The following is a 26,597-nucleotide window of genomic DNA, read 5'->3' on the forward strand; positions in this document are numbered from 1 at the left end:
GTTTTGACAGAATTCACCGGATGGGGGGCTTGAGACCCATCAACACAACATTGTGAGGGATAAAAAGAACATCACTTTAAAAAACAGATCAGTTACTAAAAAACTCCAGGTCGTGTACGATAAGAGGCGATTGTTTTCGGACAGCACAACCAAACCTTTTGGGTTCTGAGTTTTGAGTGGATGAGGGGTCTTTATGGAAGAAATTCATTTCGATCCTCGTTTTGAAAACACCATTTTCATGTCTAGTGGTGGGACCATCAGGGTCAGGAAAGACCCATTTTGTAAAATGTATACTTGAAAATTGTGAACATGTTATGGATGATGTCAATGTAAATGTTGTATGGATTTATACTTCTTTTCAACCTATGTACAGTGAATTGCAAAAGATGAATAAAAATATCAAATTCATTGAAGGTTTACCTGAATCTTTTGAAAATGAAGATGTATTTCCTTCTGACATAAACATTCAAAACATTCAAGCTCTCCGTGAGATCGCCCTGAATGTTTTGAAGGGGAATGTACCATTGTAGCAGGCTCAGTTCAAAAAACTGAAAAAACAGAAGAAAAACATCAGACTCTTGGCTGAAGGATTCTTAAAAAGCAATCGGGAGGATTCATTTTGCCGTTGCTAGCGGCTGCCGTTCCAATCATTGGAAATCTAATAGGAGGACTTGTAAAGAAGTAAAACACGATGAAGACTGTCCAGAAAATGTATCTCGTCTCTCCTTAGCAAATTAACCAGTTATCACGTCCAACCTCCGACATCCGTGAAACTGCCGAAGACGAATTGAATGAGAAGATGAGGACCATTCTGAATGATTCTCAGTTAAACTCGTATGAGAAGATTAAAAAGTATGATGCTCTATTGCAGAGATATTTAACCTTTACAAAACAGGATCAGAGAAACCAAAGGAGAGTAACTCTGACTTTAAAACGAGACGGAGTCAGTGATCATCCCCACGACTCTGACAGTCGTGTCGAAAGCGTTCTAAAAACACCCTCTGTAACAGATGACTTGGGTAAGGATATTCTAAATAGCCTTCCTTCAAAAGCTCGAAGAAATGCTGAATACATTATCCAGAGGATATCCAAAAACGGTGATCGTTGGAATATGAATGGCGAATTTATGGATGAAGGAAATGCTGTAAAAGGCTCTCATGTGATTGATAGATTAATAATAATAATAATAATAGAAGTACCTTTCCCTACCGTATAAGAAAACAAGTTCTTTGTTACCTGAGGGATGGTCCGAGTTTCTCGTCACATTATTAAAGCTAAACATCCCTCTCTCACTGCTGTCCAATCCTGAAGCGAGGGCTCAATATCAGAGACTTAAATCGAATTCTATCTCGAGAAAGAAAAGTGTAGCTGAGAGCTGGTCTCCCGACCCAAAGGATCCTAAAGTGACACCTTGACGACGCTTGACGCGTGTAGTGACCAAAGGGAAGAAATTGTCTCTGACACCTCGATGGGTTTCCTGAATAATTGCCATGTACACAGTTATTGTCTTTTCATCAATAGAATGTTTTATTGAATTACTATGAGATGACAGATTTTTCTTTGAAACACACACACACGCACAATAAGATTAGTCACACGTTACAATAGTCTTTAAAATGCAGAAGAGAACAGTTGTGTTGTTTCCACGGACAGTGTGCACATCTTTTTAGACATTGTTGATGTCCTTTCACAAAGTTGTATACCATTAGGTCATTTTTTAAGGTATTCACTGTTTAGACTTCTTCGATAGACAGCCCTCTAGCACGCTAACAGAGGTAGAAGACGCAATGATGACCACATACAAACGATAGAGGGTGCTGTAGTTGGCCATTGTTGTACTTGATGTCGCCTGAATGTTTTTTGAGAAACTTTAAAATATTTTCAGGCTAATGTGCAAAGTAGGGCCCCATTCCAAATGAGTCAAAGAAAGTTGTTCTCCCGTCTTCTTCGAGAGTTAAAGCCAGCCAGTGCTCTCCTGGTTTATGTGTGTTGACGATGAAATATTCAGGCAGTCTGAGGGGTTGTGTCAATTGAGGCAACTTATTCGACGGCCCCACACCGTAAAACGTGTCGCCCAAGAGACCTCTCAGCAGCCTCTGGAACTGGAGACTATCCATAACTTTTTTTAATAATAGTCCACCGGCACTTGTCTTTTCGCATCAATTTCCAGAATGGAATCATAACAAGCGTACACAATCAGTGTTACGGTGTTTGGTAAGGGAACTCTGAATCTCATCTCCAGTCTTAAATTCCCATTTGAGACAGGGGAGACAGTGTCGTTGTCGTCGGCTGGATTGAGATTAAATGCAAACAGCGAATAACCGCTGTTAAAACCTTCGCGGTCAATGCTTAGAGGTAGATCCTTCAAATGTCTTCCTGTAGCGAGAACCATGTTATAAAACTCTCTGACCACCAAAGGTTGAAAAGCTTTAGCGGGGTTCTGTCGGCCATCCTGACAGAGTGCTAGATATTCAGTGTTGTAATGATGAAAATTGAACGGGGAGAGATCTCTCCTGCCGGTAAATGCCTCATGATGTACCATCCCTAAAACCATGTATTTAGGTATTGAACCCAGAAATAAATTCTCCTGGGTACATATTCTTGAGTTCTCTGGAATGGAGTATGTTTTTACGTTGACTCGTGAGAGTGAGTAGAGAGCATTTCCTTTTAACAAACCCGCTGCATGACCTATTCTCACAGCTGGCGAAACAGTGACTTTCTTCACAAACAGAGGCGCAGAGGATTTTCAGACGAAAGGTGGAGTTGCGGGGTCCGGTCAAGCAGAAGGCATCATTCGCCCTGGTGAGTTTAATTCTTAAATCAACCGAGTTTAATAACAGTCTCTCACAGAAAAATATATCGCTGTGGAGAGGACCGAGAAGATGTATTTCTCTGGATCTGCTCGTGAACTCTGCCCTTTTGTTAAGGCCTGCGTTGGGACCATTTACAGTGATGATCGAGTCAACCGACCCAGGTGTGTCTTGGTAAAAAAGACCGGCGCTAAACTGTGTTTTAAGAGTGTCGCCTGAAAAGTTGAGAAGTGTTTCGATCATAGCTCTGTACGGGTGAGTGGAACTGGACTGCGAAATCATTTGATCCCCCAGAACCACGTCGCACTGGTCAAGGATTGTGTTTAGAGGGTAATTGATGAGACCGACTGCTGCGTCGTTAGCCAGCGGTGTGCCATCGGCGTTAGTAATTCTTGCACGCACGTGTAGAAGGGTGTCGTTTAAGTCTAGATACTTTTCGCCGTCTCCTGGTATAAAAAACTCAATCGGTCCTCCTTCACTGATAGCGGCGACTGGAGCAATTTCTGTGTAAATTTTGTCCTCGATGGAAAGTTGCGTCATCGGCGGCGTGAATAAATCCAGTTCTGCCAATGTGCATTCGGCAGATTTCTGGTGTAGGAGCGCCATGTTACTGTATATAAGGTTTTTTAAAATATATCAGAGCTCCCTCTGGACTTCCTCTTGGCCCGTTTGCTTCTGTCGACTGACTTCTTTCTTTTTTTGTTTGTACGTTTATTAGAGCTCTGTGTTACACGTCGTCCTGGAGGGCGTCTCTTTGTCCTTCGTGATAAGACGGCTATACCTCTTGACCCTTTCTGTCTCTGTTGATCACTCATTCCTCTCACGGTACAGGTGAACATATCCGTGGCTATGTTACCCACCACTGATTTGAGATGGGGTTTCGCTATGGCAATACCTCTTTTCAACAGAGGTGATACAAACCGACACATTTTTGAGAAGAGGGAACTGATGCCTCGTCCGTACATAACCAGGGCACCGTAGAAACCGGGTAGATCTCCACCCACCTGTTTTTCAAAATATTGTACAAATCTGTGCGGGTCGTCTCTTAAGCCTGCATGGACCATTGTGTTTGTTTATGACTTGGTCTGTAAAGGCGGGTTATCTCTCTGGTGTTGTGGTGATGAATGAATTTCCAGACGACGATACAAGGGTTATATAATATCCTCTCAAGTAACAGGTCTAAAGTGTAGAGTCACCACCACCTTTCCAAAGGTAAAATTGACTGGTTTGTTAAGATCTGATTTAATTTGTATCTGAATATTTTCAATATGGTTCTTGGCAACGGGTAAATAGTAAGCAGGGTTAAAATGCTGTGTGATTATATCTGAGTAACTACCCTTGATTTCCACCGTTCTTAAAAGCGGTGCATACGCATCCCCTACAAGCTGCGGTCTTACAACATCGCTGCAACAGTAGAGATGGTAAAACCCCGCTTTTAAATCAACTGGATGGGGCGCTCTGAAGTCGCAAAAATGGATCCAATTACCAGGCTCTACACCAAACATGTAAGCCAAAGGCAAGTTAAAAAGCACTAGGTTCTGACCGAAAATAAATGTTTTGCCGTGCACCATCAAACAGGAAGCGTATATTGTTATTGGTTTTTTTAAAGGTTTGCTCCAACTCGGTTGTAATCTGATTAATAGAGCTGTAATATCCACCCTTGAACTTCAGTTTGGAAATATCTGTCCCCGCAGTTTTGAAATTATCGATCAACCCCTCGCGATTCGTCTTTTTTCCTCTGAGCTGAGGCGCCGGCGTCAGGATCCGGAGCCCTAAGTCTCGCCATGGCTCTATGAAATTCATCTTTATGCTGCCGCGACGTGTTAGCATCTGTATCTGATCCTCTCGGGGGAGTCGTGTTTGTGTTGGAATCAGGTCCTCTAGGGTTCGGTTTCCAGTAAAATGACGCCGCATCCTCCGGAATATTATGCCACGTGTGAGGGTATGTAATCTCCGTCAAAGCAACCTCCCATTTTCCGTTTAAATCGATATGTTGTGCTAAATCAACGCGGAAAGTACCAATCGAGTTGTCTTTAAAAACCTTTGCGTTGGCGTTTGATGGTAAAGTCACATAGAAGCCAGCGTTCTTTGAGCCGTACATGATGATATGATGCCTGGTGTAAAGAAGGATCGTCTTATATATTTTTTATATCTGAAGCTTTTACCCAGCTGTTGAATTTTTCAGGCCAGTTTTTCCACTGGACAAAGACTTGTCTCTCTCCTTTAACGACTCGTTCCTTGAGAATCTTTTCCACGTGAAATACTTTATCCTTTACGAGTTGTACTTTTTGTAATTCTTGATCATAAAATGACCCCTGGATGGGTTCGCCATCGAAATCTTTCAATTTATACACAGGCGGGTTGCGGTGAATACATTCAGTTATCGTAAATATCTAGTCTGTAAAACTCTGCTCATACTTTTTGTCAAATACACCTCGCAGTTTTGTTATCCTAACATGATCGCCCTCCTTAAATTTTGGCTTCTGCCGACCTTTCGACGGTCTAATGTAAACACTTGCAGAGTATTTTCTTTAGTTACTTCCATCGGTGTCATTTTTATACTGCTGTGATAGCTGTGATTATAACTCTTTACTAGATCCTGTAAAACCTCGATGTAACGTAGAGTGTTTTTAGCTGTAAAATATCTCCACATCCGTTTTTAAGAGTGCGGTTAAATCTCTCAACCACAGAGGCCTTAACGTCACTCGCTGTTGAAAAATGATTAATACCCTTCCTCTCCATCAAAGCCCTGAAACTCTTGTTAAAAAAGTCTTTCCCGTCATCCATCTGTAGCTTTGCAGGCGCCCCGCTCTCCTCCAGCACTGATTCAAACGCCTTCATCGTCTCAATCGCTTCTAAATCTTTCTTTTTAAAACGTGTACATAGGCCTTCTTTGAAAATACATCTATAACGGTCAACAAGTAATTTTGATCGTCGTTATATCTAGCCAATGCCTGCATGTCGCATAGGTCGGCCTGGAATTGTTGAAGAAGCCTGTGAACAAATACTCTGTTTCTCGGAAAGTTTACTCTGGCTGGTTTATGCAGGGTGTAAGCATCCTGTTTTGATAAAAAATCTTTAATAGATTTAGAACTGACTGGTTTTCCAGTCTCAACCTGCACCCCTCGACGAAGGCAATCCACACCTCCATAGCTCCCGGGGTGAAGAGGATTGTAATAAACTCTTTTAATGATGTGTTTCACCGACATGTTAAACGAGAAATTATTGAGCTGAGATCAGTATATGCTTCTTAATGTTTTTTTATTAAACAGGTTATGTCAGGATTCGAACGTAATGTTATACAAAGAGAGTAAAAAAAAAAAAAAAAAAAGTATCACATACGAGGGAATCTCGTGTTTGTGATACTTTCTAATCTGGCGTTCTATTCCAGATTCTACTTGCTGATTCCAGACGTTCAATTAGAGGATCCTCAGGCTCATGTTTGATGTATTCATTCCAGACACTTGATTTTGGAGACTTCATTTCGAGCAAGACTGTCTCAGCCATAGCCTTGGTTCTCATTTTCTCCGGTTGTACGTCATTCAGGGTCAAGTAGTGTTGTACAGCAGGCAGAAAGTTCTTGTTACAGAGTCTCTTCATCAACAGGTAGAAGTTAAGACTGTAGAAATCATCCTCCATCTCTTCAAGGCAGCTGTGTTGAAGTTGGCTGGGATGGTCTACTTGGCAACCGTAGCAGATCTCCCTCCTATACCTGCGCATGGTTCTACCTAGTAGATGAAATACAACTGTCTTTGGAGCTTTCAGGAAGAAACCGCTTATCCATCCATCTGTTTCATCATTAGCTGCTGGTTCTTGGTCTTGAGAAGCTGAGGATGAAGCAGGCGGATGCACGCCGACAGTTTCGTTCTTGGGGTAGGAGGTTGTTGCTTTCCCTACAGGATCCTCCTCATCATCAACGTCTTCCATTTCAGTTGCATCAGAGTCGTCTGTGTCGTCTTTGATGGTCAATGAAGGACAGGCTCCGTCTGGTGTGTCATTGTTAGAACCGTCGTACTCATGACCGTCACCGGTAATGTGTTCTACCACAGGAAGTAGACGGGTCGGCGAGGAGTTGTTCATTCCGTACCCAGTGCCTCCTGTAGCAGCTCCGAGGAAGATAGTGGCAATACGTCTCGGAACACCTTCGGTCCTCATCGTTGTCTTGGTTGCTCTTGTTCCGACGGGTACGCCTGCAGGGTGTCGCTCTGGAAAAAATCCTGTTTATAGCAGCCATCAGTGAGTAGGCAGTCCAAAGGGGGCGGAACTAAAAGGTCAGTGCCTCTCTCAGCACAAGGGCCGTCGATTTTCGGAGAAATCTCCTGAATTTTCTTACTCCAAGCATCCATCGGTATGGTTAACAGAGTACGAAATACACCGCCATCAGAATTAAAATACTCCAGGACGAAATCTTCTTCTTCACCCATGACTCCTGTTGATACTTTATGGATGGCCCTGAAGGACCATCGTCCTGATCCTGAGATTTTAGCCAGTCATATAGCCACGAAGGACGGCTTCCTCTCCATTCGATCAGGTTTGTTAGACACGGCTCCAGCTTGCTGACGATGTTGTTGTTCTTCTTCTTCTTCTTCAGCCCTTGGAAGATTTTCCGGCTTCACCTCTCTCAGCACACCCCAATCGTTAGACGATAACACGGCCATCTCCGTTTTGGCACTCAAGGTTTCATCATCATCCAGTTGATAAATGTACAATTCAGCTGTTTCATACTTGAACGTGTACCCCCATCTCCCTCAGCGTCTGTAAGGCTCTAGAGACCATTCATCCTGCAAAGATTCCCCGGGCGGTGCCTGCGTACGCTGTAGGTACATTACAGATTTACGGGGAACCCCAGCGCCCATCCATGGGTCCTCAATAACAGTCACAGCTGTCTCGCTGATCACTGGTGATCCACGCTCTGGTGTAGGGACAGACATTGCGAGTTGGTTGTGCTGGACGGTTCCTTGCTCCTTGCAACAGTCTGAAGGGTACATATATATATATACACACAGGGTGATGTTTATACAGCTGTCCAAACCCCTCCCTTCATTATTTTCCTTCCAGTTATAAAACAAGGGAGGATAGGGTTAATTATTCCCCTTCCTGTCATAAAACAAGGGGGATGGTTATTCTTTTAATTTCCTTTTGATATAAAAAAAGGGGGAGGGTTATTATTTTAATTTCCTTTTGATATAAAAAGGGGGAGGGGTTATTATTTTAATTTCTTTTTTATATAAAAAAGGGGCGGGAGGAGTTTTATTACCTCCGGGGGGCCATAAATCAATACAGGTTTGACATTTTGGTGTATGCTTCATCTCTGTCACGTCTCATGGATCAACTGTGTTACCATGACAGTGGACCAGTCATGCACCCCACATCATCACCGACCGCTTCACACTAGACTTATCAGCAACATGCCTTCGGTGCCTCACGAGTCTCATCCAGACTTGATCTCCAAATAGATCAAGGAAACAAGACTTTCCACTGAGCATGACGGCAGCTCAGATGAAACCTATCTGGCATTGACCTCGGGTCAGCAGTGGCTTTGTCAATACGCCGTGAAGCCCGCCCCCAAAATTCCTGAATGTACTTTACAATCGACTCTGAGTTGCTGTATCCGTGTTCATGGTGAACATTTTCCTTCCACTCATCGCTTGATTCGTGTGCTTGGATACAGCACTTTGTAAACATCCAGCTTCTTTTGAAATTACGTACCTTTTGTGGCTTGCCCTCCCTATATAGTATGTCAATGACAGTCAGCTGGACATACGTCAAGTCATCGGTCTTTATGAGTGTGATTTTGAGTGGCAGCATGTGTTACAATTGATGTATTTATTTATTATTATTATTAGTAGTAGTAGTAGTAGTATTTTGTATAGTCTTTTAGTTTTGTGTGGAAGAGTTTCAGACAAATTGGTTGTATTTCCAGATAAACAAGAGACTGACTTCATCTTTTGGTGTGAAGCGACAGATTGATAGAAGTCAATCTCATATATTCACTTATGATCTTGTGATTGCACTGATCAAGTTTGTCAAAAGGCCATTGATGATATGTAGCTGTGGTGACGATTTTTTTCATGTTTCTTTATCTTGATGATTATTTTACGTATTTATCATTTATTTGGTTCAGTAGGGCTTTTGAATTGTTTTGTTCATAATTATTGATTTCCACATGCATTGATTTCAATCGTTTTGTGTTTGCAATAGTTTTGTGTGTGTTTCATGTCCCTGCTTTATACATCACTTTCTCAATTTCCTATAATATTAATGTAATTCCTGTCTAACGTCCATAACCAACTGGCAACCAGGCTTCCATGAAGATTCACTATTACTATTAATAAATAATGAATTACATAAAAGTAAATTGAACATAGTTCCAATCTCCACTGGACCAAATAAAAGAATGAGTGAATTGGGATTGGATTGGGCGTTTCATACTAAATATGTGAAAGCAGGATTACATTTCATAGAATTTTATATGACTCAAGATTTTTTTTTCTAGGCAACATTCTTCATTGTAGTCTGGGTAGGTGGTTTTCAAAGAGCCTTTCTTTCTCCAGGAAAATACCAGAAAACACAAGGTCTGTAAGTACAACCCTATGATCTTAACTCCTCCCTGGTCACATGAACAGTTGGGAACATTTTCCTGCTTTCTCCAGTGACATTAGATCACAATCCCATGAGTCGACGCGGACCTCCTGAATGGATGTTTAAGATTTCACCGCTGGACGAGGTAAGATTCATGTTCATGTTTCATATTTGATTTTCAAATTCAAGAAATCCATTTGTCACTGTGCTGTATACAGGACACTAAAACAACATCTCCGCTTTCTTCAAACATATTAGAAAAATATTCTCATCTATGGACGTATAAACAAGATTAACGTGAATCTAAACCATGCAATGAATGTTTCATAACAGCGCAAACAAAAGCAATGCAAAAGTTAAGCAACATTCAAGTATTACACACAGAATCAGCATGAAAGTGATTCACACTCCCTTGTTTTAGCAACTGAGAAAACTGTTGCACAAAACTACTTTAGTGAATTGAATATGTGTCAGTTGTTGACAAAACCAAAAAAAAACAAAACAAACAGAACTGGGATTGTGTTTCACAGCTAATTATTTAAACACCTATTTAAATCCATATCGTGTGCAAGTAAAGTGGACATATTCAAAGTGCTAAAGCACAGAAATCCTTCAGGTTTTCAACACCATCAACATTTTGTTAGTGTGCATGACATTGACATTGACTCTTCAGATGAACGTTTTAACAGGAACCACATGACAATGCAAAATGGAAAGTTATTTAGTTGTAGTAGCCTTTATTACCGTTATATAGAATGCTGTACAATGAGATTCATAAGCTTTGAAGATTGATTTTTAATCAGTTAGTAGTAATTAGTACAAGTTTATATAGAATTGTAATTGCAAAATAAAATAAAATATATATATATGTATAGATTTTTTTCAATGTAACACATTGCCCTTAACAGTCGATGTTTGTCTTAGTTGTTGATAATCAATTTGTCACGTTCTCTGTATCCATTCCGGCCAACATGGTGCAGCGACACTCAGGCATTTGATCTGAAGCCATGAACGGATGTACTGTCACACTGAAGCCAATAAATGGATATCTGTCTCCCAAACAGGCCGTGGTTTTCTGCTCAACAAGTGGAGAGAACTCTGTGGAAACATTTGACTGGTCATGTGGATATCGGCCCCAGTCATGTGCTCATGTTTGTGATAGGCGCCTAATGAGCGGAGAGGTATGAATCCCTGCTAAGACTCTGCGAGTGGGTTTCATTTGCTGGACACTCACATGCAAGCTGGCATGTGCACTTCATGCATTTATATATATATATATATATATATATATATATATATATATATATATATATATATATATATATATATATATATGAATTGGGCTTCTCATGCAGGAAAAAGGGCTTGTGCTCAAGCACCAACTGGGGTCTATCTGTGCATGTCCCTGCGTACACTTATTTGCCCTCTAACAGTTTACTCATTACCAAAGACAGACAGTTACAGTGACCCGATCTTGGCAGGTTGAGGCCACAACATGGATGACTGGGACTATGACTATTTAATCAAGCTGCTGGCACTCGGTGACTCCGGTGTCGGTAAGACAACCTTTCTCCACCGGTACACAGACAGCAAGTTCAACCGCAAGTTCACCACTACTGTGGGAATCGACTTCAAGGAAAAAAGAGTGGTGAGTGAGCCTGCATCCATTGTACTGAGTCTGTTGAGGATTCAAATTCACAGCCATGGTTTTCAGATGTACGCAGGGATGGGATCTGATGGGATGTCAGAGAAAAACTTTAAGGTTCATCTGCAGCTCTGGGACACAGCAGGACAAGAGAGGTAACCATTTGCGTTGATCTAACAAATGAATCTTTGATAAATACATTTTAATTTTAATTAAATATTGGTCTTTGCTGCCTTCTACCTCAGCTGGGTCGGTTTAAGATTACTTGGATATTTATTTTTCTCATCCCAAATGACGACTTAAAAAGTTGAGGATAATTTTTTTTTTTTCATTTCATTGCATGACACCTGTCCTCTACAAAACGTGTTGCTTCATCTCTCTCCAGATTTCGCAGCCTAACTACAGCGTTCTTCAGAGACGCCATGGGCTTCCTTCTCATGTTCGACTTGACCAACGAGCACAGTTTCCACAACGTTCGCAACTGGATGAGTACGACACATTCTTCTCTGTCAATCTTTTGGAAATTAACAAAGGTTATACATGTCATATTTGCATACTTACAACTTAGCTCTTGCCATGAGTTAAATTATTTTATGTGTGCTTTCTCTGGCGTCTATTTTCTGATTAATAATATCTAGGGATGCACAGATATCAGTTTTTTTCCAAAATGAGTCGTGTACGAGTACTTGTATTTGAGTAGTCACCGATACCTATACAGAGCACTTACACCATCACACATAGTTTGAACTTTTTGTCCCATACATATCATTATTTGATCAACATTCCTCAGTTTGTTTTTCTTGGGCATGGGTGACGATCACAAGTTTCACTACAGTACACAAATTCCACAAAAATGTCATAAACTGACATTCAAAAAATGTGCGCTGCCGTAATGTGGTATTGGTTTCGTGGTATATGTGGTGATTCTAACAGATCAAGTACTGAAGCCCGGTATCGGACCAATACCAATATTGGTGCATCCCAAATAATATCATAACAATAGATTTTTTTCTTAATGAAAAATAAAATAAATCAGAATCTGATTTATTGTCAATTAAATTAAATTAAATTAAATTAAATATACCAGAAAATTGGATTGTAAATGCGTAGAAATCCCATAGCGTGTCCAGACCAAGTCCACCACTGTGTAACCTGACATCAATACCTGGAAAGTCCATCCTTGAAGTTGCCCATCCGGGCAAGAGTGAATGTTTCATTGGTGAAAGGGATGCAAAGGTGTAGGGCCAACTGGTCTTACCTGGTAGCTTCACAATGTTAAATCAATGCTAATAAGCTTGTGAATAAAATAAATAAATGTCAAATAGAATACATCACACACTTATATAAAGCCTGAAGAAAATGCTGTGTGGCATTTAATACACAAGATGGCTGTGTACCTCACCTTGTAAAATGCTTCATTGAGTTTTTCATTTTACAGTATTAGCTCATGACCAGTAGGGAGTAAAGGCCATTCATTATTTGAGTGGAGCGGTCGGTGGTCCGCCAATGCCAAAAAAAGGATTAGCGACCACTTTTACGTTGATAAAATCATATAAAAACATATTGGGAATTTAATTTAACTCACATTTAAAACTGAATGAAATAGTGTAATTAATTGAATCATCTGTGCATGTTGTGCACACACACACATACAGCCATGGCGAACAAGCGAGTCCAAACTCTGAAATATATCGGACAGTAAGCCTCTTTCTAAGATCAAAATCAAAATTCAAAGTCCAAACTTTCTAATTGTAACGGACTAGTAGAAACTGCTTTGTATTCGGAAAATGGAGTGTAAAACAGCTATAGAATTCAGTTATATTTTTTAGGTCTGTCAATAGATTCATTCATTTTTATATCACTTCATGACAAATTAATCATACAATTTGTATCTGTGCTAAATGTAACTTCAAGGAAAAAAAATTTCCGTGTCACTGTTCCGTTGTTTAGCACAACAACCCAGCTTAACAGATACTGACTAGAGCCTTCTTTAGAATGACCGGGAGGGAAAATGGCTAAAATGGTCACCAGTTGGACATTTTCATTTTAAGTGCATTTTGTTGTCTTTGGTTTAGACATCAACAACTGTGAGGAGACAGTTACATTGCACTGTTCTATAAGCTGTAAACACATTTTCAAAGCGTCATTTCTTCAGTGTTATAATCAAATATTTGCAGAAATCTGAGAGGTACAATCACGTTTGTCATGTTTGATGCTGTAGGTTTGGGTCTGTTGCACAACACAATCTCTAGTTACTACATGTAATAGAATGTCCCTCCACTGTGTCACAGAAGATTATCTTTATGTTTGATGATCTGTTGACAAATGATTAAATAATTCCTCCTCTTTAACATGACTTTTTTTTCTGCTGTCATTCAGGTCAGCTACAGGCCAACGCCTACTGCGAGAACCCAGACATCGTCCTGGTGGGGACCAAAGCAGATCTAAGAAACCTGAGGGATGTTCACATTCGGCAAGCTCAAGAACTGGCCGACAGATATGGGTGAGTAAAGGCATCTAATGGCTGTTCGGTTCAATAAAGGAAAAAAGTCCTCAGTGCATCTTGTTGGCATCAACAAGATAGTTGGGTTTCTAGCCCCGCCATGTTTTCACATCCTGACATTTTCCTTCTGTTGTAATGTACACACCAACTGCTAGATGTTCTGTAGAGCACGTTGGAAGGAGCTCGATGTTCATCTGAGCCAAAATGCCCTCATCTGTGGCAAAATTACTTTGGCGTGGTGGGGAGGACACATTCACAAATTCAAGCTACGTGTTCATCACTGGACTGGAGAAATAGGACGTGGGTCTGGGCCAGCTGGGTCAGGTGTAGACTATTGGGATAAGCAGTATACCTTGTAGAGGCTTCCCTAAAGCTATAGCACGCCCTCTCATGATATTTTGCATTGGACCTTCCTCAGCGTACCTTACTTTGAGACCAGCTCGTTGACCGGGACAGACGTGGAAAAGGCAGTGAGCACCCTCCTCAAAATGGTGATGAAGAGGATGGAGCTGAGCACCTACTGCTTACACAGCAATGACCCCAACGGAAGTTCCATCGCTCATCGCGATCTGGAGGTGACCCCTGTGAGATCCCGCTGTAGCTGCTGATGAAGCATGGCAGATCGACAGGACAAGCAAAACAACGCTCAACCCACATGGTGTTTGTTAATGTTCTTAATGTGGACCATGAAATTGTAAATAATGTCAAAGAGGTGAACTATAATTAGAGAAAACAACATTGTTTGAATTTTGTTTCTGTTGTTGAGTCTATACAACAGTAGACCATCAGTGGAAAAGGGTGGAATGTAGGTTCCAGGTTGAAGATGAGATGAGAGGTTCACGTACCTGAGGGTCTTGTTCACAGGTCAGGACAGCGGGACCCACACACCTTGCTTATCCGTGGTGAGACCATGCAGTTGCCCTAAGTTTCCTATCATTTTGATAAAATGCAGAAATTAAAGTGATGGGCTGAGTTACATGAGAAAAGAGGACTCAGATAAATGCTGCTGTTGCTGGTTGGTGGAGGAGGGCCAGGCGGAGGAAGATGTATCCATCACATCGTCGTATTCAACTTGGAACTAGCGTATGTAGCTAACAGTCAGACACAGAGATTGTGAATGAAGCATGTTTGAATCCCACAGCTGGTGTTTAGACTTTTCTCAAGTAGGATGAAAAGGTGTGGGTCCAACTGATCTATAGAAAAGAACACAGTACACACACATACATGCAGTCTAAATAAAACGCTGTGTGACATATGCATGAATCCATCTTGTTTCTCACCTTATAAAATGCTTCATTTAGCCTTTTGTTTCTCAACTTTAGCTCCAGGGGGATCAGTGTCTGTGCCCTTTCAGACTGTTGAAGGTTGACGTTGAAGTGGTTGAAATAGTTTGTTAATCTACACAAGTGAGATTCATTTAAACTCAGCTCAATGTGCTTCGTTTCAAGAAGATCTTAAAAATAGATGCTCAGTTATCCAACAAAATTTGTGGAGCTGTCTCCTGGGCTCCTCTCTGGTGAGCCGCGCCACGGGTCCAGTAGCAGACAGATTATGTCTCTCGGTTGACTTTAGAAAATCATGTTTTTTGGAGATTGTAGTATAATATTATAACATTGCAGTTCATAATTTTGAGTTCAACTTTTTCATGATATAGCCATCACTGTTTGAATCCATTCAAACAAACAAACAAAATAAATAAATAAAATGTATTTTTCCATTAAATGTGTCTTTTTTTTCATTAAATATTTCCTGTTTTTCTTCAATTTTACATTTAAACTTTCAGCACAAATTCTATGCATTAAAATGTGTGTTAAATGTAGTTTTGCAGTGTGAAAGCAATCTCTGAATAATACTTCTCTTTAATGGGTGTTTTGGAAAAGTAAACAGTGGATAGAGATCACTGTCATGTTCAGGCGTACTTATATGCGTCACAATCAAGAGATGATTTCAGATGATTACAATTCTCAAAAGCTCAAAGTACATATCGATATTTCATACAAGAAAAAGAAAAGCAGCCAGAATTTCCATGCACATTGAAGAACTCGCAAGACTGTCGAGAAGGAACATACAGTGCTGACGTTTGATGCATGTTCAACATGACATTTTGGCACTCATCACTGTTTATATGCATTTTAAAAGTCTGATTTTAATGCAATAATTTGGTTTTCGGGGCCTGCATGCAACCGTGCTCACTGAGTCTCTCACATATTGTGTGAGCAGGCTATTCAAAATTCCAGTTTTGGAATAATTCTCTGTACTACTGTTTCAAATGCTCCAAATACAGGGAGGCATGTGGACACTGGACATCAGAGACCAGGTAACTGCAGTTCCAGCAATTCATATAAATCTTTCGATAAACAAGAAGTGATCCGCAACAGTAGTCTTATTTCAGTGAATGTTAGGGCAGCTGTTTCATCCCTAGTGGTGCTAGCGTCACATCAACCCATGACTGCTTGTGTTTTTCCAAGACTTCAGCAATTATGCAACGCTTGTACTTAACACTCAGTTAAAGTCCTACATCCACTTTCAGAAAATGACTAAGCTACCAGGGAGTTTCTTTTATCCTGTGCAGCAATGGACTTGTGATTGTACCACAGGGTGATAAATTGGATGGATAGGAGTGTGTTTGTTTTACCCACAAGTCCATGAGGTAGATTCATGCCTCACTTTTTTTCATTTAAAAGTGTATAACTAAGTCTTACAAGTCAATCTGTCGGCATAAGGGCCACAAGGCAATACACATTTCCTTTCCCCATTCATTGTCAAACAGCCTCAGACACTATTTTCACTCTTTCAATAAGCAGCCCGTACATGCATTCTCATGTTAATGCCCCACATGTGATATAGAATGAAAAGAAAGGCGAATATTTAGCATCACTGCTTCAATAAATTCTTGAAACTCACTTTCATGCACAAGTACTTGTCTCATTAAACCATTCAAACGCCAGGAAAAATCATTTGGGACTATTTTATGATTGACTTGATACAAGCATTGCCATATAGATTGGAGTATAACTGTTTCCAAATAAGAAAGACTTTTTGCAGTTCATGTTAACTTTATCAGGTGTTAGCTTAAGTTTGTCGGTTCAAAATGACAATCTTGTTTGTGTTGAGGCGGTAAATTGAGGAAGTGGTCGCATGATTGTTGTAGTTTGTTGCTATGCTAAGATGAAAAAGCTGCTCAGAGCCAGAGGGAAAAGCTCTTTGTTCCTTCATTCATCATTCGTCTGTGTCACTCTGTCATGTCATGTCTGTCATGCTCGGTCAACTGCCTGAGACTCAAGATTATGGTACTGCAGGAGGCATTTCTCTGCGGGCCCCAGAATGTCTGAGAATACCTCAGTCAGAATTTGCTACCAAGGTGAAATAAGAATATAAAATAAATATACCTGGGAAATATTAACATTTTTTTCCATATAATTCAGCAAGATTGATATTTTTAGAGCCTATAGTCTGTTTCATTCTGTCCATAATTACTAAGAAGGAATTAAAATCCCTTGAGATTTAATTCCAGTTGGGAAAGCTTGACCTCTTGATCATTAGAAAATTCTAATTCCATGCTAGGCATCTTAATTTCAAATGGATGGTGCTAAAAGTTAGAATCCTATAAGTGACAAATACATCTATAATATACAAAACTGACAGACATATAGGGTAACTGTGAAAATACCAACATTTCACTTCAAAGTACATTGTGTAGAATAGTGGATGATGCTGTTTTTGGAGTCACAAACTGGAGCAAGTGCCAATGCCTGAACTGACGTTGCTGGTGCAGAATCTGTCGTACAAAACCTCACAATGGCAGACACTAAAGCTGAACAGTCTAACTAGGTCAAACACTCAAAATAGTCCAGTGTCGAGTTTGTCTTGGTACTTTTTGTCAGATTTGGTTTATAACTTCGTCAACGCATTAGCATTCCATGTGTTCCTACTTTAAACAATAACCACAGATGTTTCTTGGGCTGGTCATAATATAACAATAAAAAGGGAATATTGGTGCTGTATTTTCCGGACAGTAGATCAGCTTTTTGACATTGGTCCTGTGATATACTCAGCTACAGTAAATATATTCACGTGTTGTTAAACGTTATTTCACACTGACCGAAGAGACCAAGGAGTCTTTGATGAGCCTCAATAATCACGGTTCTGACCCGGTGCCGATCGTGGATATCGTCCTCCATGCGAGAATTCTTGTGTGATCACTCGTGGATAAGCGTCACAACAACAGGAAAAGACAACGCGGATCATAGAAATGGACATGGTTATGGTAGTTTATGGTGTCTTTGAGCGGACAAAACTACCGCCGCACACGGAACTAATGTTCGCTTTTGCCGCCGGACACTTAAAGGGACGTATCAGAAGAAAGGTGCTGCAGATGAGTAATGTTTATACATGATTGAACGCTACTAGTCTTACTATTGCAATACCTGTCAATACACCCAACTTTGCTCCCCTGTTTCTCAGTTGGATCACATCTTCCGTTCCGTTCCACATCACTCGTGAAAAATACAAAAGACTTTGTGACTGTCGCCGATTTAGTAAAATGCATTTCCCCCAAAATGCTACTTATAGTTCAGTGTGAACATTTTTGTTTCTTTTTCACAATGCATTTTTTGACTACCTATTGTCAGAAAAATACGGTTCATGTTATGATGAACAGAATTATTTTCACCACTCAAATATGTCAGGCGCCTTCATAAGAGAGCAGCAATAAGGACATTAGACTTCACCAGCTGTTTCATAAGAAGAAGTATTGAATATTAAATTATAGTGGCTGATTTAGTTATAAACCAGCACTCCCAAAGTTTGGGCGGGTAAAATTTAGTTATGAATTCTCTGACTTCATTATTGGAGCTTGAAGGAGATATCACTGAAAAATCACTTCTCTAGGAGGCAAATGAGAGACTTGTTGTCTAAGATGGGTTGAGAGACAGTGAAGTGAAGAGATAGACTGTCTATGGCAATACTTTAACTCAAGCAGTAATGTTACATCACAACTTTCTAGTTGACCTGCATATTGACCCAAGCGAGAAAGAGGAATACCTCATACTAGAATAGAATTTGTTGATGACGCCTAACTGATGCCGGGTGGAAGCATTAGCGCTGCTGGAGCGGATGTCGGCCAAATACCCAACTAGTTTCAACACAGTAGCCAGCACATGTGTTGATGTGAACCAAGGCAGATGACCGCGCTAGACAACCTATTTGGACCATTCGATCTAATAAAACAAACACCTATTTAGGGACTCAAGAGGTGACCATCGTCATTATCCAAAGTTTCCAATATGAAAAATAAATTTAAAACTAAGATCCTGAACCAAAGTGCACCAAACTATTCAGCACTGTCACACGCCGGTGTCGACAGCGGAGCTGGATAGCGCGACCCACCGTCATGGTCTCGTCATATTCATGTGTGCAGCGAGTGTGTCGTGTGTTTATCGAATTTAATGTGAGATGATTGTTTATGGCTGCATATTATGTACGATAAGATTAGGTTATTTTGGTGAGGTTATATGTAAAACCAAGCTGATTGATGCTCTAATGTCAGCATGTGCCTTCATTTTTATGTCCTTCATGAGCATATAAATCTCTCCACATTGGTCACACAGTAAATGTGTGCTCAATATAGGTTTTAGGTTCTGAATAGTGGTTATGATAAAATACAATGAATACAATCAAATTCTACTAATGTGTTTGGCTCACTACATTCTGTCTTTAAAGCTGTTTCAATTCATTCCTGGAGTGTATCTCCAACATCAATGTGGTCATGTTTAAATATCAATGAAATAAGCGCAGAGATGGGTAAAACACTGTTTCATGTTTCGCATGGAACGTTATGTTCATAGTCTCACAGCCTGTGTTCGACAAGTTTTCTTTGGGAATTGAATTGTGGCTGAGCGTGAGACAGTAAAGTGCACCGAGATGTTTGTAGCTTTGTGGCGGCTAGTGAAAGACGGGATGAAAGACGTTTTACTATTTCCAGTAAGATCGTCATCTGTTGCTGTTGTTGTGATGTGAAGTTTTATTTTGGGGAGAATGTAGTTAAGGCAAGGAGCAGAGGTGCACAAAACCCTGCATGTGTTGATCTGATCCAAGTCAGACGACCATGTCTGAAAACTTATTTGGGTGGCTCAGTCTCAGTATCTACGAACATCATGATTGACAGTGTCTTCGAATAACAATGCATTTAAAACTGGACCCAAAGTGTCAGCTGTCATACACGATGGAGCCTGAGACCACTCTCACGGTCTTATCATAGTCATCAGAATGGGAATGGGAAACATACAAGAACATAACATACGAGTCAGTGAGAACGGCGTACGCTCATATTTAGAGAATTTCTCATGGGATGTTAAATTCTCATCGGATTGTTTTCAACAATAAATCGTGTACGTTCCCATGAGAACAGTTATCTCGCTAATATCAAGACATCAAAGGATGCAAAGGGATTGGAGACTATGAAGCAGTTAATAGCTGCTCTGCTCACTGCAAAGACAGGGCGAGAGTTGGAGGTGGTAAGTCAGATATGATACCTTATCTTGGCAGGATGAAAGCCGCAGTGCATGTTTTTATGTTCCATTATTTACTGTGATCCTTCACCATGACCAGTCAAAGGCACATCTGTGTTGTGGTCGAATTACTTCCTCTTGGCATCAGTGAGAACTCACATATTTTAGCTAAAGCGCATCATCTGATGGGCTTGACTTCTATCTTTGTAGTTAAAAAAAGACAAAAATACTGCCTTCAAATGTGAAGGTTGAATAGCGACAGGTCCGTTGTGTAAACTCGTGTACTGTTTTACAGGGCAGTGCAGATTGTCCAACACTTGGTAATGGAAACAGGAAGGGCACCTGCGTTGAGGTGCTGGGTCTGATTAAAAATAAACACTCTGGTCTCCTTTCCCTGAGATTAGGCAGTGATTCAGAGAGAGGTGATAAATGCAAGGTTGTTTTAGAGGAAATGGAATCATGAAAGATTAATCCTTAACAGATGATGCGCCCCCTGCAGACGGCTGTGACAAAGCAGCCTCCAAAGCCAGAATGGAAGCAGTCAAACTCTAATCCTGAAATGAGTTCATGACATCTGGGAACCTACATTCATGGTGAATCAGGTGCAACTGCAACTTGCGGGTGTTGTAAGTTGATAGTCGACTCGCAGCCGGCTGCAATAAGTGAATAACATTCTTCATAATGGACCTACAAACATGAGACCATCTAGGAGCAATGTGTGAGGCTGAGTTTGGTCACGCCATCTCGGTGGAGCTTGTAGAGCAGCTTGAACTCACTGGGCAGCTGGTGCGTCTCTTGCCACTTGGTGGTAAATTTGGTCCCTTTTTTGTCATAGTAGTGATAAGGCAGGTCCTTGCCTGTGTTTGGGTCCCAGCCAAAGGGCCAGAATCCATACAGGTGGATCTCATCACACATGGCAGACGCCAGCGTATACATAAGGATTCCAGTGCTGAGACGTTTCGGAGACAGATTTTTTGTTTTCCAGTATCTGAAAGAGAAATCACAAGCTACTTACTTAAACAGTTATGTAAGAGCATTTCCATGAAGAGAAGAATACGCACACTATACACCACCAGACATTCAATAAAATCTAATTGTCGACGACTATTAAAGCAGCCTTCATTCGATGAAGAATCATGTTCGTGTTCTTGCACTTCACGCATTCACCAACTCACTGTTTATTATGTTGTCTGATTAAACCAAAATGTTATACAGCCGAATTGGGTTTGTGCGTGACTTGATCGTCGTGCCAAAAGATGGCCATACGTACAGGTCTTGAGGTGAAAACCATAACAAAATGTTAAGGTTAACAAAAAACAAACTTTACTTTGACTCTACAATACAAGGGAGTAGTTGAGTTCTTACTTATAGAAACACCAATAACTGCTTACTTGTTCACATCATGCATGATGTTTCCAGGCCAGGCCAGTTCCACTTTCAGCTGGCCCTTGTGCTCCACAAAGAAGTCCACCAGAGTGCGAGTGACTGTGGCTGAGTTATGAAGAAAGAAGGCTGGGATCCAGAGGATGGCGCTCTCCAGCTTCTTCAGATTGAGGAAGAAATTATTGCGGTCCTGAATGGTCAGAAGGTTGTTGTAGTACCTCTCCAGGATGCTGGGGTTGAAGGTGGTCAGGTTGGTCTTCTTGCCCACGTCTTTAGAGTACACCTCTGTGGGTGCGAAGTTGCAGCGGAAAACAAAGTCTGCCTGGTCAATTTCTGGGCCACAGTGGCTGCCTGTCAGAATGCCGCTGTTGCCCACCACTGCACACATGCTGTAGTGTTTATTGTGGATGGGAGAGACATCTGGAAGAAGGGACTTGAAGTTGTTGCTGATGGAGAAGACGTACTTGTGGCTGGAATAGTCGAAATGCATAAGCTGCCCAACACGCACGCTGTTCTTTGTCAAGGAGAAGTTTTTTGGAATGTCGATGTAGCTGATGATATCCTTCCTAAAACAACAGAACCAGAACAGAACCACAGATGCTCATCTTGACTCTTGAATAAGCCCACTTTAAGCTGGGATATTATTGGAGAACCACAGTTAATCACAATGTTGTTAAACTCAGTCGGAGAAAGTCATGAGAAGATAAGTGCCACAGGTTTACTTTGCCATCTCCATCACCAGCACATGCAGCTTTTGCTTTATTGCAAATCTTTTGGATGTACACAGACATTTGGGGATTTGTTTTCTTCATTCATTTCCTTCTTTTTTGGAAAACATGCAGTATAACAGCAAAACATTTTAAGAGCAACATTACGGTACAATCCCACACAGAGACATAAAATCTAGCTCCCAGGTGCTGACCTGAATGGTCCACACGTCCAAATACAACAAAGCTAAACTTCATCAACTCTGAAAAAATATACAATATCTGTGGCTCCTTTGAAATAGTAGAGCAACCGTCGATGGCTAGATACCCTTTCAGCCACACCTAGCAGCTGCATCAACCAACTGGAGAGACAGACTCATTTTACCCGCCAAATTTCCAGTACACTGTTGGAAATGTTGATATTTTTGTTGATATTTTCTCACAAATTTAATACAAAATTGAGGAAATCCTGCAGCTCTTCCAGAATGAAATCATAACCAGATCAGACCTGTGAGAGCACATTACTCCTCCTGCCTTTGAATTTCAGAATTAATACTTCTGTTTGTTTTCAAAGCATGAAAATGCCCCACCCGGCCAAGCTCCCTCACCTCAAAGTCAACAGACCAGGCCCACCACCACTCACCAAAATCAAAGAAAAAGATAAAAGGAGACACCCCTCTTAGTTTGTGGTCCTTGCCTACGATTGCTTTCCCTCCTCACATTTGATAGGCACCACCACTGGGAGTTTCGGATGGCTCTATATATGCCTTGCAATACCCCTTCATTTAATGATTTCTCTTTGTGTATTTTCATGATTTAAATGTTTGTTTTCTTCACTTATTCACCTGTGTGTAGAGAGAATCATGGCACACTCCTCCCACCAGTCTTTTGAACTGCTCCAGTCGAGTAGGTGCCTCATATCCCAACAAGCCTCATGTAGTTGTAGAATATTTTGAGTATATTTGACTGCAGAGGACAGATCTGGCCCCACAGAATTCCATGCATGCAGGTGTGTTCCTGCTTTACCAAATCTGATTCTGAGGTAATTCATTTGCTTCCACCAGGAATATCTGTGTAATTAACAAAACCAGCCGGAGATGACTGCTTATCTTTCCAAGTGTGTCAGGCAAAGGTCTTTCTGCTCATCATCACAAATGACGGAAACCCTGATGAGAACAGGAAATGCTGAGCCTCTTACCTCTGCTGATAATATGCAGTCTTGTTGAATTTCCACTTCGACGGTTTTCCTTGCAGCTCCTCATTCAGGGCAGTGGTCAGGGGGATGAAGGACGGATCCAGAAAATTCATGGCAAACTGTGACCTGGGGACAGATGTTAGTCAGTCTTTAAATAATTGTAATTTGCCATTCATATCCAGAACAAACCACAGAAAAACACAAATTACAGTCCCCACACAATCCGGTTATGAGGCCTGTGCCCGTTTTTTTCACCTTGCCTGATGCCTGAATGGTCCGGCCTAAGAGCAGCAGAAACTGGATAAATTATGTCTCATTCTTTGTTGGAATATTCCATTGACATCAAAATGTCAATTTTGAAACAATACATTTCTCATTAAACATTCTTGTCAGACATTTTAGCACACTGAGGCTGTTTTTTATTTAAAATGGTTGACTATTTATATAGATGACCAGATCATTTGACAGCGAGGAGATAAGAAAGCTAGTTGTGAAACTAAGAGCTTGAAAGATGTTAAAGCACAATGATCTTAAATACTTAATAAAAATACAATAAAAATATAATAAAAAATAAAAAAAACATGTTTTAATAAACAAGTGATGACTAAAAAGATGAATGAAGTGCAAGCTGATCATTGTAAGGTTTGAAGCAATGATCTCAGAGACCTGCTGCTCTGGAACCGCTGGAGGTGAAAATGACATCATAGTAGCAAAAGCAAACCTGATAAGTATGAATGATTAAAAGAAATAACAGTGAAACCAAGCGATTTGCAGACAGACCCTTGCACTGAAGGATTACTCTAGAAAAGAGATCCACTGTTTGGGCTCCTGCCAGTCAAGCGTGAATGTCAATCAATCAATCAACAATATCCAGGGTTAGAATGGGTTTGAAAATATGGACTGAAGTGTCAGTTTGGAGCACCAGAACCGATTTACCTAAAAGGTCAGGGTTAACTTCATAAGGAAGTTAATCCCTAAGATCTCAGCAAGAACATCATGCATAAGAGACCATTTACATAAAGCGAAAGACAAACAGACAACAAAGAACATCAAGGTGTCAACTGGTGCTTCAAAAATTTGAATTGATGCTGTGATTCTGTAAAGTGAACTGGAGACCAGTGGCCTATGCATCCAAGTCCATTACACAAGCAGAATGCAGAAGTGCACAATTAGAAAAGAAGTGTCAGGGACTAGTGCTTGGTCTGGAAAGATTTCACAACTACATTTATAGCCTGCCGACCTTCAGTGTGGAGGCATACCATCGAACTATTGTTGCCATAATGAAGAAGAATCTCAATAAAATGTCTCCAACAATGCAGCACATGATGATGAAGTCGCAGAGATGCTCTCAAGAGCATTAACAGGAGACAGTAGTATAGAAGAAGATATACGATAGGATATACAAGTAGGGCGAGAGACACTGTGCTCTGGTCTGGAACAAACAAAGACACTGAAGCACTTATCTATGATTCAATGTGAAATAGGGGTGCACCGATTTTTTTCAGCCAATACCAAATGGCGATTTTCTTTTAAAGTCTCACCAGGCCTTTTTTTTCTTTTTTTTCCTCAACTAAATCACATACATACATTAAATTAATGATGCAAACCTACTAAAGAACAATAATGCTGAACAGTGCTGTATAGAAAACAAATACATTTATATATAAACTATATATATATATATATATATATATATATATATATATATATATATATATATATATATATATATATATATATATATATATATATATATTTGCATTGCTTCCAACCTTACAATGATCAGCTTGCACTTCATTCGTCTTTTTAGTCATCACTTGTTTATTAAAACATGTTTTTTTTATTATATATAAAACGAAAAGTGCTTAATATAAAATTAAAAAAAACCTTTTATTCCCTTTTCAATGAAGAGATCAAACCCACAATGTATAAACTCGTCACACTGTCAAAACGTTTTGTTTTTATGGCTGTTTTTATGACTTTTTATGGCTAATCATGTTTTACTTAATTAAAAAAAAGGTGCATGTGGTGACCACTAGGCGTCACTGTTCGTTCCGGTATAAAAATATATGTCATGTGGAATGAATCGAGGAAGTGTTGGCAAGAAGGCGCAATAAGGCAATATAAGGCAGTATGACGAACATCGCATGCATCATTAGAAAAAAGAGAGTCGCGGTAGCGGTGTTTCATTGCGCAGCCCTACTAGACCAATTCATCCATTGCGACTCAGGAAGCGGGCTCGAGCTCAGGGGCCCTACATCTCTGGGTCCGGGACCAGAAGCCCTCGGTTGCAAAGCGTATCAGCTCATATTTTCCTCGTTACCGTGAAATTGTCTGGACCATCGACTCAACAGACGGATTGATTCATCGTGAGAAGTGCAAGGTTTTCCTGTTTGAAATGCATGATGCGCTGTTCCAGGTGTGACTGCAGGTATGGTGACGGTCACAGGTTTGATCCGCTCCCGCTAGGCCACGCTCTAATGTTTATCTTTGCTCAGCACGATCACCTAAAGCCTCAGCGCACAGGAGCGACAGTTACTCACCGAAACCCCGCATGGAACATGATCCGAGGACCCCCCATGTCATACTTGGCGGTGGAGAAATTGCTGTCCCTCCTGATCGAAACGTAGCTTATGAGGGAAAGAATCAGAACCGCCACGAACAGAATCACCAGACCCAGGGCATTGGCGATGCGGACCATCTTGGGAGGTGTTTATCTCAGTCCCCGCGTGCAGCAGCGAAGAGGCGTCGACCTATAGTCTCATCACGCACCACTGCCCGTCTGTGGGAAACAGGCGAGACGCTCGTCGGTCCATACGACGGTTCAGGTTCCGTGATCATTCCTGGTCGGAGCCGCAACAACGCCTCCAGGCTGCGTAAAAGATGGAGCGTGGACACGCGCGTGCACGCACGCGGTCGAAGCAAGTGCGGAGACGGAGAGAGAGCGAGAGAGAGAGGGGGGGCGCAGACTAACATGCGCTCTGGTCTAGTCATAAAAGAGGATCTGCATTTAGAAATCTCGAAAGTGGGTGGTTCGTTCACGACCGGGCTGTTGAATTAAAGAATGTTCAAAGCTGCGGTAAAGGTGTGATTTGAATTTTCACTTCATAAATCATTGGTCGTTCGTTTGGTCGTTTTTAGTCATCCACAGTCACAGTCAGTCACATGAGCAGGGAAGCTTAGTGTCATGCACGTTGAGTCAAACAGCTGCAACAACAGGACATTTGGGCAGTATTTACTTGTAGTAAAAGACAACAACCATT

General features: G+C 40.9%; 2 protein-coding genes across 2 annotated transcripts; one reads left to right on the forward strand and one right to left on the reverse strand.

The window, feature by feature from the left end:
• The first annotated feature begins 9,459 nt into the window (after positions 1 to 9,459).
• On the forward strand, positions 9,460 to 15,218 carry LOC128762668 (ras-related protein Rab-27B-like). Its single transcript, XM_053871084.1, has 7 exons — positions 9,460 to 9,537; positions 10,457 to 10,573; positions 10,874 to 11,040; positions 11,107 to 11,192; positions 11,423 to 11,526; positions 13,417 to 13,540; positions 13,959 to 15,218. The coding sequence occupies exons 3-7, from the start codon at positions 10,888 to 10,890 to the stop codon at positions 14,146 to 14,148; spliced, it is 657 nt and encodes a 218-aa protein (XP_053727059.1). The 5' UTR covers positions 9,460 to 9,537; positions 10,457 to 10,573; positions 10,874 to 10,887; the 3' UTR covers positions 14,149 to 15,218.
• LOC128762660 (sia-alpha-2,3-Gal-beta-1,4-GlcNAc-R:alpha 2,8-sialyltransferase-like) lies at positions 11,439 to 26,238 on the reverse strand. The gene is made up of 4 exons (XM_053871074.1): positions 25,878 to 26,238; positions 23,338 to 23,460; positions 21,441 to 21,998; positions 11,439 to 21,037 (listed from the first exon to the last, which is right to left on the reverse strand). The coding sequence occupies exons 1-4, from the start codon at positions 26,033 to 26,035 to the stop codon at positions 20,755 to 20,757; spliced, it is 1,122 nt and encodes a 373-aa protein (XP_053727049.1). The 5' UTR covers positions 26,036 to 26,238; the 3' UTR covers positions 11,439 to 20,754.
• Positions 26,239 to 26,597: the final 359 nt, after the last annotated feature.

Source organism: Synchiropus splendidus, chromosome 7 (genome assembly GCF_027744825.2).
Source record: "Synchiropus splendidus isolate RoL2022-P1 chromosome 7, RoL_Sspl_1.0, whole genome shotgun sequence".
Taxonomy (NCBI): domain Eukaryota; kingdom Metazoa; phylum Chordata; class Actinopteri; order Syngnathiformes; family Callionymidae; genus Synchiropus; species Synchiropus splendidus.